The sequence below is a fragment of the Botryllus schlosseri genome, chromosome 6 (assembly GCF_051294905.1).
Source record: "Botryllus schlosseri isolate E-star chromosome 6, Bs_hap1, whole genome shotgun sequence".
Taxonomy (NCBI): Eukaryota; Metazoa; Chordata; class Ascidiacea; order Stolidobranchia; family Styelidae; genus Botryllus; species Botryllus schlosseri.
In genome coordinates this window covers 27,670,858-27,684,621 of record NC_137241.1, presented here as the reverse complement: position 1 = coordinate 27,684,621, position 13,764 = coordinate 27,670,858, and the positions used below count along the sequence as shown (strand labels likewise).

At 39.8% G+C, this 13,764-nt stretch overlaps 1 protein-coding gene and 2 non-coding genes across 3 annotated transcripts; 1 reads left to right on the top strand and 2 right to left on the bottom strand.

Moving 5' to 3' along the window:
- Window positions 1–3,870: 3,870 nt before the first annotated feature.
- On the top strand, window positions 3,871–12,208 carry LOC145441933 (soluble calcium-activated nucleotidase 1-like). Its single transcript, XM_080319886.1, has 7 exons — window positions 3,871–4,102; window positions 5,315–5,453; window positions 5,516–5,664; window positions 5,919–6,046; window positions 6,451–6,523; window positions 10,942–11,112; window positions 11,889–12,208. The coding sequence occupies exons 1-7, from the start codon at window positions 4,003–4,005 to the stop codon at window positions 12,086–12,088; spliced, it is 960 nt and encodes a 319-aa protein (XP_080176012.1). The 5' UTR covers window positions 3,871–4,002; the 3' UTR covers window positions 12,089–12,208.
- Trnaa-ugc (transfer RNA alanine (anticodon UGC)) lies at window positions 8,672–8,743 on the bottom strand. The gene has a single exon. It is a non-coding gene; the product is annotated as a tRNA-Ala (tRNA).
- Window positions 9,195–9,267, bottom strand: Trnaa-agc (transfer RNA alanine (anticodon AGC)). The gene has a single exon. It is a non-coding gene; the product is annotated as a tRNA-Ala (tRNA).
- Window positions 12,209–13,764: the final 1,556 nt, after the last annotated feature.

The window sequence follows — 13,764 nt, the reverse complement described above, 5'->3', positions numbered from 1 at the left end:
ATTAGAATTACTAAATTCGCGAGAACTTGGAAATCGAATGAAATTGTGAATATGTAATAAATACAGCAAAAATCAGTTCATATCAAGTCTCAGTGCATTTCCATAACCATGAGAATGGTTAATATCTGTACACCAAGCTTGGCTCAATCACCGCCGGCGGTCTGATTTGTGATTTTGGAAATACGCAAAATGAAGCATTTTGAAATGCTAAAATTAATTTCAGTTTCGAATTATTGTTGTTGTTTCAAAATATACTATTCGCCTGTGCTGAACAACACTATTCCACACTAGCTGAAACGGCTTCGGCGTTGGCAACATCATTCCATCGATGGAGACTGGAGAGTCTGCTGATATCAATAAGCATATTGTCTTGACGTGCAATGGTCCAGACACTGCCAAGACAGATACGCTTAGAAAAGGGCATAGGACGTTCCCACAAGAAAAATCTTTAGGATGAGATAATGTTTTAGCTAGTAACATGTCTGGCTAGCCCCGATATCGATTCATTAGTCGTTGGGAAGTGTTGTCGGGTATCGTGCGCAGCTCATAGTTCAAAATAAAATGACGTTTATGATCATATGATATTTCTTGTTGTATTTGGCCACTCTATATAGTTCTAATTATTGCAGTAATGTGCTTATAAAAAACGATTCGCGCGTATCTTAGGTAGATTCATTCTATGTATGCTTAGAATTGGGGCATTCATATTTTGTCTACACATAGTAGAAGCGTGTTTGAAGCTAACATGGTTATGATGCTGTCAGGGATATATAGCAGTTCTATACATCCCTGGATGCTGTCAGTATTGTGTGTCCTGGAACTGAACTAAAGTGGAATTAGTAAATCTATGAAGAGATCGCTGCTCACAGATTTAAATTTCAATCCTACTCTAAGAATCGGGACAACCGACTTTCATCTCTATCATCATCATCATCATTGGTTTATTAGTTAGTTTTGACAAATTCGTTATTGAGGTTGGCCAGCCTATGAAATCTCGCCACTATGTTTCTGACGTGTGTACGATATCATCAAAGCGATGTTTGGTTTGTTTCAAATGAGCCCATATATTATCTCCATGTATATAATCAAATACCAGTATTACGTTTTGGTTTATAATCCCATTTTATAAAGTGCAGCACGCGAATGGATTCAGATGTTGAATGCGGCCCGCGAGCTCGAAAGTTTGCCCACCCGCCTTTATTGATGCAGGGGAGCTGTGGTACCGATGGATCAAAAATTGCAAAATGATCTCTGGCCCTCAACTCTTCAGCCGAGAATGACAGATCTTTTGCCGGCTCAACACTTTGACTCAAGCTCCACCTATCGCGGACATTTACATGAGTATCAAGCCTTTTAATAAAATATTTATAAACGTTTAAAATTTGTTGCTCGAACGTATCATCGGTACCCATCCGGTGGGTCGAAAGGCACACGTCCACGGGACCTATGAGACATACGCTCAAAAATTCAATTTTTCTTCAACTTGTTTTATTGTGTATAATAATCTAAGCTACAGCAAGTCAATGAAGAATGTTTCTTCGCCACCTTCAAGAATAAAACAGATTACATCAACTCGAATGTTGGGATAAAATCACGCTTCGATTTACGCCCAAATTTACAAAATTAATGCCACATAGGCTACATATTACCCGCAAATCGACATTTTGGCTTTCAAATACCTCGTTATAGCGATAAAACATCATAGGTAGCTATGATTTACAGCCTCTATGTAGCCGTGTTTCTGTTGTTAGGTGAGTTGGTCCAACTATTTTGCTTGATTTGGCTATGGTACGATGGTCCCCAACCCTATTAATATTGTAATTGAATTGAAAATCGTCCAGTCGAGGTTGGTATAGAATTAAAAAATATGTGCTATTATATACTCTGATACAACACCTATACTTCACATCAAAAATTAGGGCTGGTTTGTTAGTGTGGAAGGTGATATAGAAAATGTATACGTCGATCCAAATTTATTTTACACCCCCTAAAACGTACATCATTTGTCACAGACCCCATAACTCACGCAAGTCGATTTTCTTACATGTGAGGAAAGATTCTGTCAGCATGCCATTGTAGACAAATTCGCGATCTGTAATCATGGGATTATCACGGAGAATTTTTCAAGTATTTACGATCCCAGTGTCTCATCGGTACGACATCTCCTCTACACGATGCATAGCGACGACTCGGACCACATAATGCCACAATTCTGAAATACATATTGACGTTTTAACCTTCGCGAAATGTATCAACTGGGGCAATCAAATGACATAATAATCCCATAAAATCTTCCGTCGCATAGCCAACAATTTCGACGAGGACTTGCAAGGGAATATAATCCTACGCCTTCACGTTCTAGGCCAGAGGTCTCAAACTCAAATGTGCACGCGGGCCAATTTCCTAGTTTTTTTTTTATGATGCCGCGGGCCGCAGCATTAATAATAGGGATAGGCCTTATTTGAAGGGAGCTTGCAGATAGGCATTCCACAAACATTGTGGAAATGTAATTTACTATTGTACTATTCACACTTGACACGGAAAATATCTTTCAAATTTTTGAATAAAATTGCATTTGTGCCTAGCATATATTTTTTTAATTATTGAGTTATAGACATCATGCGAGAGGATGCATCATGACATGTAAAACTGTCGGTTTATAATATTGCAGCTAGTAGAGATTTTGCGTGCCTCAATTTTATGTTGAGTATTTTAAAATCTACTGAAGATTGGTCTGATATCAGAGGATTTGAGCGTGCACTTTAAGTTCCGATGTATAAAAAAGATATAAGGCACTTGAATTATTGTTGAATACTTGAAATTCCAAAATGCCGTCGCGGGCCGCGTGTTTTAGACCTCTGGTCTAGGCCATACCGGACAATGTATTTGACGTCTATGAGTATCGCGGCGTTCATATTGAGCAGAGTGTAAAACGGGTTTACTTGCTATTGCTACCGATATTACCTCATCAACAAGCTATACAGCAGTAGCCAACACCACAATCGTACAGATTTTATTAGATTTTTTACATCATACAACGTCACAACGATATCCATTCCCTTGGTTGGGTGAAAACGCATCATTTGCTGACTACATGTACTGTATTTGGCTCTTGATGTTGTGTCATTGCGGGTCAGGCTCACAGCAGAGAGTTACTAAATATTCACAAACGGAAAGCTGGATATTTCTAGCAAACTTTCGTAAAAAAGCAAGTAAAAGTTTCGAGATTGTCAAGGTGCATGTTTGTTCGGTGTTGATCTTTTTTATGCTGTCAGTACCATGCACAGAGTGGCCCGCAGTTGAAATGCAATAAATTTCAACCAAAGAAGTGAAGTTGTAATAGATGAAAAAGGGTCACAGTGAAGAACCTACCAAGGTTCGTTTGTGAACGTGAACCTCTAAATTTCCGAGGTTCACACACAGAACGCAAACGTGAACCTCACGTTCACACCATCTTTCTAGCACAATAGCCAAACGCATTTGCAATCATTAAAGAACCGCATGTTATTTGCCCGCCCCTGGTAGTCAGTGGTCTAATAGGCTACCGGTTAGCATCACAACATAGTAATGCTTTATTATACTCAAATGTCAGTTACTATTTGTAACAGAACCGGCTGAAATGGTTGACTTTCGTGATAGGTTGAGTGAAAAAAATTGAATCCTATCGCTCTACCTATATAGTTCTGTGTCTGGAATAAGGCCAGGCAACGGCTGTCACTCATGGTATGCGAAAGTAGGGCCGAAATAAATCCTGGACACATTCGTATTATTATGACGCGTTGGAAGTATTCTTGTATATATATAAGTGTTACAGCATTACAGCATTACATCGACCTGTTCGCCAATCGCCGTCGCTATGGACCACCCTTATAACATATGCCATATCTTCCGCAATAATTTGGCGTAACAATGAATTCACAATGCATATCCGCGCAGGTATTGAACGGAGCGTATGATTGTAGTTATTTATTAGTCTTTTGACACGCGACCAGCGCATCGGTGATGGTTGCGGGTTCTCTGCCTAGCAGTCCTGTTGAAGTAATGGAAGGTGTGAGTGAGTTCAAGATCGCTATCGTGTCAGATTTGGACAAACGTTCTAAAGGTGAACGAAATCACGACCTAGGCCCCACCAATTTATAGTTTTAGTAAAGTTCAGTTGCTCCATAATATAATGTTCAACTAGGGTTGCCATATGCTCTACTTTAGGAGGAATTTTCCTCATTTTTCAGGAAATCGAAAATGTCCTCCGATGACGCCTAAATGTCTTACTTTTTGGAAACCCGTCCTCATTTATACAGCTCTGGCAGCCAGGGTAATGGACAAGCTGAACTAAAAAACGCGATGAATGACGCAAAATCTGTAATGCGGACACTCGGGCGGGTCATTCGGGAGTAGGACTGCAAAAATGACCTTTTTTTTAGTCATCACCACAGCAGTATCATTAAAAGTGGGTAATTCGGCAGTCGAGTCGGAAAGATGACTTTTTTTTAGTCAACAGAACAAGATTTCTAGTAGGCCTACAAATTTTAGAATCAACAGTTTTCTGGTCCGGTCATCTGACTTTTATGATTTGTAAAAACTGTCCTTCTTTTCCGGATTTCAAAATAGGGAAACCCTAGTTTGACAATCTACTGCAGCTGCAGCTGCAGCTATGGTGTCTGTGATTCACCCTGTAAGGTTTCATGGCTGTAAACGGATATGGTAGTTGCCTGTTCATTTTGTGGTGATCAAACGAGGTCGTTAGGCCTTTTACCTATTATTCAAACCTGTCGACTTATTGAACATCCTGTAATCATGCATGATGTGTATGTCTGTGGTCTAATATCCAATTTCAGCAATAACATGAGACAACCAATGTCCATAGCTTGTAAATTCCGCGTTTTTAGAATTGGATGAAGATGGGCATCCTTTTTGGAAGAGTCTCTTATAACTGGTCGCTTAACGTACGATAATAATCTTTTAAAAAAACAGTTTTCTGGTCCGGTCATCTGACTTGTATGATTTGTAAAAACTGTCCTTCTTTTCCCGATTTCAAAATAGGGTAACCCTAGTTTGACAATCTACTGCAGCTGCAGCTATATGGTGCCTGTGATTCACGCTGTAAGGATTCATGGCTGTAAACGGATATGGTAGTTGCCTGTTCATTTTGTGGTGATCAAACGGGGTCGTTAGGCCTTTTACCTATTATTCAAGCCTGTCGACTTATTGAACATCCTGTAATCATGCATGATGTGTATGTCTGTGGTTTAATATCCAATTTCAGCAATAACATGAGACAACCAATGTCCATAGCTTGTAAATTCCGCGTTCTTAGAATTGGATGAAGATGGGCATCCTCTTTGGAAGAGTCTCTTATTAACTGGTCGCTTAACGTACGATAATAATCTTAAAAGAGCCGCTGTTGAAATACATTCAGAGACAGCCACGGTAATAAAATCCGGATATTCTTTCGGGTAAGTTAATCCCACTGCAGCAACCCATGGGCTTATACTCAAGACCCCTGTCGGCATTTCAGAATGAGAGGCATGGAATTGTCGGAACTCATTGTGTGGGAGGGATCTTTATACACGATCTGCGACAAAACTGGCATCGTGTATCATCTGCGTGATGGAATTGCGATTCCGAAAGTCATAATTGCTGACGGCAACGGTTATCAGAACTCGGGTATGCGATGCGGCGATCATAGATAAGATAGTTAGGAGTTACTGATAGGGTATCTTGTTCATTAGTAGCCTGCATTCAGCTGACATAAATTAGATATGTGTGTTAAATGGCGTAGCCTACTGCACAATGGGCAGTGTTTAGTGAGCACTGATTTTCGCCAATCCTGACCTTCACAGTTTACTTGTGATCACATATAGATAGCTGCATAGTCAAATCAGTATATATAATCAATAATCACCAGACAAATTTACAAGGTTTCAAAGGAGAATGGATGACTCGGAAAGATGGCCGACTTCTGATCGGGAGTCATGGGAACGAAGTCGTTAAAGAGGGAAAAATAATTCACTGCAACATGAAATGGATAAAAGAAATCGATTCTAGCGTAAGTAACGTTTTCGAGTATTCGTTTGTTTGTATAGTGGTGTAGCGTAGATTTTCAGATACGATTCGTATAGCCGTGCCGTTTTTCAACTACAACATGTCAAATTTTGGAATCGCTTCGATGTTTTCAGTACAGCTCAACACAAACAGTTAAAATGAATAAGGTTAGGTGAAGACGAGTAGGATACCGCCAACCTAATCCACACCGTGCGATCATATACGCTGACAATGGTGACTTCATAATCACAACGGCTATGTTGCATCATTTCATCCGCACGCATTAAGATTTTCAAGTCCTCTACAGCAGTTAGCCTTTGTATGCCTAAAACATGAAGGCCAAACGATTCTGCTTCACATGTGTCAGTGAGTGTAGAGAAATAATCACGCTGGAAATGGTATTGACAGGGCGCAGTCAGGCATATCGATTGGGGATCGAATTACGATGCAATGCGCAGAGTTTTGGGATGTCCATTTCCAGGTTAGTGCATCCATTGCCATAATAATTGTATCAGCTACTATATAGGCCGTTAAGGTTAAGATTGTTGTTTGTTCCCAATGTACGATATTGCGACTTGCACATTATATTTATCATGAAAATATCATGAATCATGAAATTCTCCTCGTTCGACTCACTAGGGCAGTGGTTCTCAACCTATTTGGCTTCGCAGACCCCTTTTGACCGTCACGGACCCTCGCGGACCCCCTCAAGTTTTAGTTCAATTTTAGCTTTACTATGGCGAAACCTTCATCTGTCTTGTGCAAATATGAACTGTAGGCTTGTGATAAACAGCAAAATAATGATTTTTCTTGAAAATAACATCATACTATTTATGTAGAAATTGGTAGACTTTTATTAGTCCAAAGCTAATTTTGCTGCTGTATTTCTTAATGTACGTGGTCGTGTCTTGAAAATCCGCGTCTTCGTTTTGATATGACCGAGGAATGCCGAAAACCATTTCCGCAAAGATAGATGGACGATCATGCAATATTAAAGCATAACGCTTCCAACGATACTTTTGGTGTGATCGCAACATTTATGGCACCAAAATGAAGAAACATATATTTTATGAGCATATCACGTCCAGCATCTAGCGCAGGGACGGGCAACATACGAACCGCAGGTCGGATTCGGCCCGCGACGGCATTTTGATCGGCCCGCAGAGAGTTTCTACCGTCAAAGCGAACCCCTAATCTAAAAGTATAAACAAATTTTATGCGCCAAATAATGGATCCAAGTTTTCCACCCCGAGAAAGACTGTCATGAAACGACTTGTTCTGTTCGGGTTTACATACATATTCACGAGCAAACATTTTCGACCATGAACATTGAAATATTGAACATTAACAAGACAAGGCTGCATGCCAATATATCTGGTGATATTAATTTCAGGATCGGAGCGTAATGTTTGATAGCAACGAAACACTCCTTGTTCATAAAAAAAAATCTTGTCGATAGGGCATCCGCAATAAGAATGCGCCAAATCTGATGGCTGAGCTTTAAGAGCAGGTATATCAATAATATCATTGTCCGATTTATGACGAGTGTCAGCCGAAAATTTTCGGGTTTATTTCAATATCAATATACTATTCAATTGTATATTGAAATTTTGTACCTCCAAGAAACTGTTCAAATGGTGGTTATGTATATCACAGGATAAAATGGATTTTGTGGAGAGGTTTCAATCCCTGCATTGGGACAAATTAGGGAAATACTTCGGAAATTTTTATTTCAAACGACTGTTTACTAATTTGATGAGATTTAAAACTTGAAATAGAGAAGGTTTCGCAGACATTGCGAAGTCACCCTGATTGACGTTACTATCTCCATATTTTTACTCTTTCCTCAAACCCCAACAAAACGTCTCTAAACAGCAATATGTTTGTATCAGTAGGTTATTGGAAAATTGGCAATGAAAATGAATTTCCACACTACGATAGTTCATGTCAGACGATTATTATGATGATATGAGTCACGAGGTTTTAGCAGTTGTGGTGCGAAACTGCCTCATGCTTTCTCCAATTGAAAAATAAAATAAAAATTAGGTTTTCAACCATTTAAAAAATTTAGAGGCCTCGCGGACCCCCTGAAATCGCTTCGCGGACCCCCGGTTGAGAACCGCTGCACTAGGGCATTCATATTCTATTGATTGATCTAGAGAAACGACTATTACCCATATCACAGTTGAAATTCATATCTTCATGTCATTATCATCATCATTATTTTCAGTGCATGTTAGTTAACAATACCTTAGTAAAAGCTTATGAAGCTGCACTGTCTTGTGAACAATGTTCCCTCTAAGCTGCGCAGTGCTGACATGGTCTCTGCCCACAGAAAAAAAATAATTTGCGCACAAATTATCCGAAGTGATGACCTTATTTTAGTCGTTACGCACTGTTGTCGAAGGGTCTGCGCAGTGAGTGGGTGAGTGTGCGCAGACTCGTCAAAAATTAGAGGGAACATTGGTAGTGAATATAGAAGTATGCGACTACCGGCCATCCAACTTAGCTAATGGTGCTTTATATTGGCAAGCCGTGATTGTGTAGAAATCTTGATGGTAAAAAGATACCGCCGATATAGAGTCAATCCCGTCGAAATGAAAATTAATTTGATGCAAAAACGAAAACTTGGAGATGCCGGGGATTGAACCCGGGGCCTCACACATGCAAAGCGTGCGCTCTACCACTGAGCTACATCCCCGTTCGAGAGAGCGTGAGATTTTAGATACGCAATTCAGAGTAGCAGGAATGGTAGCTCAGTGATTCGATTACGAAATAATGCCTACGCTACAATAGAGTTAATTTAGTATTTTTCGACCGTATCTAGCGATATCATAGCAATTTTATGACAGATCTGCGGGTCCATCAATATGTGATAGAAATGTCATTTCGGCTTACATGCCCAGCGCAGCCTTGTGCTAAACGTTGTTGAATTAAAGGATATAGTTATAATTAGAGATATATTTATAGTTGAATGCTAAGATCAGTGGGATGGTTTCAAGGCGAGAACGAAGTATCCAAAATAGGTGTAATGCATCGGAAATTGAACGAAAATGCATCGGCAACTAGATTATAATTTACGGTCTAAAATTGTGAATTGCTGAAATGCAATCCGACTCACGTTTAACCAAAATTCAGTGTCGATCAAAAAGTGGAGATGCCGGGCATCGATCCCGGTACCTCGCACATGCTAAGCGCGCGCTCTACCATCTGAGCTACATCCCCGGTGATAAAAGAGCGGCTCACGGCGTGTTATTATTTAACAATTCACCTTCCAATTTATTCATCTTCGCATAGATTCACGCATGGGTTTCAAATTTTACTCGGCGCGGAAGAGACTGATTCGATGCAGTTCGCGTCATGCAGCTCATAAACGTTTTGTGATATGAAATTTAAAAGTACTATATTTATATATGCATAATTATAATAAATTAGGGTTACCATTAGGGCTGGGCAAAATCGATTACCTGAGTGATTCGATTCTGAATCATCTATTACGCTTCGAGTTGAGTTGAGTATTCGAGTATCACTCGTTATGACGTCACAACAGAATATACTATGTCAAAGCTCATATGTGTACCTTTTATGCCACCACAAAGAACATAATACCTATTATGCGCCACATGAAACATACTTTGGTGTTTTTTCGACCATACCCATTTCATAGCACTTCTTGACGATTGATGATCATGACTTCGGAAATGTCTTATTTTCCAGTAACGTTCGTAGCTAATCAAGGTTTCAAGGCTTACAGTGGAAAATAGTATCAAAACTATAATGCTCTTTAGTAAATTAACTTTCAGTTGCTAGGAGCGTATAATTTCAGTACTCGAAAAAATCGTCTTTTACTACTCGACTCGAATCATTAAAATTAATACTCCATTCAGATTCGAGTAATACTCGAATCATTGTGCCCAGCGCTAGCTACCATATGAATTTTGAATAAATATATCGCAAAATCGACTTAGATACAGTAAACCAGCACTGAAGGAACGCTCCGCCGGGTATTTCGGGAGCTGTGCCGGAACGTCAACCTTTTTTTTAGTCAAACGACCACAATGTCGAAAAAAATTACCCTTTTTTGAGGATTTTCCTCCGGTTTTGGAAGTCTGGAAATTTTAAAAATTGTCCTCTTTTCAGATTAACCCTATGATAAATAGGTACGGTGATGGCGTGCCTACTGCAGTTGTCAATTAGCCCATACTAGGAAGTGAGTAGGTATATTGGAGACGGAAAATGTTTCGATGGGCGCGCTTTAACAGTTCACCAAGAATGCTATCTACAAATACGTTTGGGCAGACTCTCTGTTTCACGTAAAATATATGCTCGGGGTCACGGGGTGGTAGCTTATAATATATATATATATGAATGAAATCCTATGTAACTACACCAATCACCAACCAACCAATCAATCAATCAATCAATCAATCAATCAATCAATCAATCAATCAATCAATCAATCAATCAATCAATCAATCAATCAATCAATCAATCAATCAATCAATCAATCAATCAATCAATCAATCAATCAATCAATCAATCAATCAATCAATCAATCAATCAATCAATCAATAATCGTCAGAGACCAGCAGACCCATTGTACCTGACTGATTCCACTTTGTTAACATACTCTGATACGAAATGACAACCAAGCATAGTGCCAAGGGTGCAGTTCGGTACGGTTCGGTTTATTAGCAATTTTTATGAGTTCAATACACCACAAAAATTGGGTTACGATGAAAAGATAGGAAGGAGTAGTCCATGGAATCAGACACCCACCGTGGCTAGGCGATGTGAAGAGGAGGCATGCACACTGAATGAAAAGTAAAAGATGATACTATAGAAACACATGCAACGAAAAAGAGCTGGCATGTCACGGAAGGCAATGTCTGTCTTTAGGCTACGCCATACACGAGTCCGCCGCGTGGAGTGAGGTGCACAAGGAATGGATTTTCCTTCCTCGCAAAGTCAGCAAGGAAGCTTTCGGTCGCGGCGATGACTCCACGAAATGCGGAAATGTGCTGTTGAGATGCAACGTGGATTTCTCTCAAATCAAATGCACGACGATTGGTATGGTGTAAATAAAATGATTTATTTCAAATCTATGCATTCGAAATTGACAAATGGTTCATGCTCTCAATTGGAACCCGAACTATATTGGATTCTTGAGCCGATATCGCTAAAACCGATAACTATAGCCCCCCCCCCCCTTGTCGATAACACCGATATACCCAGTATGGTATCTGCTAGCTAAAGCTGCATTGCGAAAACTGTAGAGCATTTATTTGAACTGCTTTACAGCCGTTCCATATCGAGTTGCAAATTTGTCATTGGGCCAACCTCAAAATTAAACTCCCAATATCAAACTCAAAGTTCCGTCCGACAACTAGAAACTTTCAGATTTTTCAACATAGATTAGAATTAGAATTATGGCTCTTCAGTTTTCTTTTTTTCAAATTTGATTTAAATTGGAATTACTGAATTTAGGAGCATGATGAGGATGACAAATGTAGTGTACACCGAGCTTGGCTTGTTGCGCACTATACACTTCTCTCCTGTAGCATTTTCAGTGAAACTAGAAATTTCATTCGTAGCATTAAAATTAGAGCACATACATATTTCAGAAGTTAGCTTGGAATTAGGTTTAAGAAGCATTTCACTAATTAGGTTAAAATTAGATTTCCGGCATTTCGCTCTAATTAGACATATTGTCCAAGTCTGGTTCTATTGATTTCCCATTGGACACCTTCCTATCTTTTCATTGTATCGCAGTCTTGTGATGTTTTGAAACGATGAAAATATTACTAAACCTGATTGATTGATTGATGGCAAGACATTTTTTAAAGGAACTCTAGCTCCCACTCACGGATTCTCATCTTTCAAGTTTTTACCCGGCACTGACGACACCGTTATCGTCGCGATCAAGTCTGAAGAACTGAGCAACTCGCAAAAGTCTTTCATCACAGTATTCACCATCGATGGAGATGTCATGCTGGATGATGAATGTCTCGGCGATTTCAAGTACGAGGGAATAGAGTTCATATGAGAACGCTGGAGTCTGACTGAGAATAGTTTTTAGATGTGGTGCTATCCTGTACGCTGCCAAATTTTAACGATGAATTATTTTATCTGTGTTTAATGGAAGAATATAAAACTTGCGTATGAATTCACTGCTGGTTGCATTTCTAAAATATAATTTGGATTGAATTTAAGCTAGCTATTTTGATTACTTTGACCGACGAATGGGTTCTTGCCGGGAATACGCGACCGTCCGTAACGCCTGCGGAATTGTCTCGTTTTCCTATTTCAGTAATATTAGTGAGATTGCGTAATCGCGATTGATAGTAAACAATATGCCGTGCCATGAAAGCGACCAGTCGATGATATGAAAACGGTTCACAGTGCAGAACCTACCAAGGCTAGTTTGTGAACGTGAACCTCAAAATTTCCGAGGTTTACACATAGAACGAGAACGTGAACATCACGTTCACACCATCCCTACTAACCAGTAACCATGTTTAATTGTTTATTATACACATGCGCCAAACCTGGGTAGGCTGGATTTGCCGCGCTTACTCCGTAATTACTGTATTATAGATATACCCTGAAATTCGTAATCAGAACAACTCCATTGGCCAATTGCGTGGTTCGAAAAATAATGAAAACCATGCATGTCACAAAACGGGATTGATGCTTGTGTGAGAGGAGCAATATACCTAATTAGTAATGAGACGAATATATAAGCGGTACCACAGGATATAACCATGACATTGCTCCACACTGCACTGCACATCACATGTTGATTTAGAGGCGCGCATGCCGCACGCCGAGAAACATTGTCTCCTTGCAGAATTGGACTAGCAAATACACGTTCTTCGTTGATAGTTTTTTAATCGTAGCGCCAAATTGGATAGTATGTTATCGTTTTTGCCTATGAATTGAAATTCATTCAAGCGCACGATCGTTTACTCCAGTAACGATTTACGAACATGAATAGGGAAATACATCGAAGGAGCTCAGAGCGCTATTATAGTCCGCACAGCCTCCAATTGCCGCGATGCCAGCTAGTCCATGCGGTGTCCTAATCCGAACCCTGTCCTGGTGTTGAATATAAGAGGGCAATCAGTGATTGGATGGGCGCTTTCCAATTTCTAATAATCAATTAAAATTGTGTATTAATTCATTCTTGTCTGCTTGATAGACTCGTATTCTTGAATTGTCGCGCAATGTCCCTTGCGACCTTGCAGTATAATTGGTTACTGACTGGTACAGTGCACGACGTTAAATTAAGTTCTCAAATATTGATGCACCACCAGATTGTCAGTGGCACTAATTTCGAGTTTATTCGATTCGTTTGAAGGGGAACGTTCTATACCCCGCTAAATTCGATCGATCAGACTGGTAACGAGCGCACCAATATCGAATTTGAAGCCATTGGGTATATTTGGTAAGAAGTGGATTTCTGCTGACAAGGTCGCGGCATGCGCCCATTTCTGCTGTTACATCTGAACAAATCGCACCGTTTCAATATTAAATTGAACTGTATGGCTTGATATTAACGAGCGCAGTACCGGTATGAAAACATCAGGTCACTGTTCTAATGCTGTATCATGTGTACAATGTACATGCAATGGCATGGAGTAAATTGCGTTCTCGTCCGGATATGACGTCGTCGACAGACGACGCGAAGCAATTATTACGTCACAGGACTTCGCATACCCC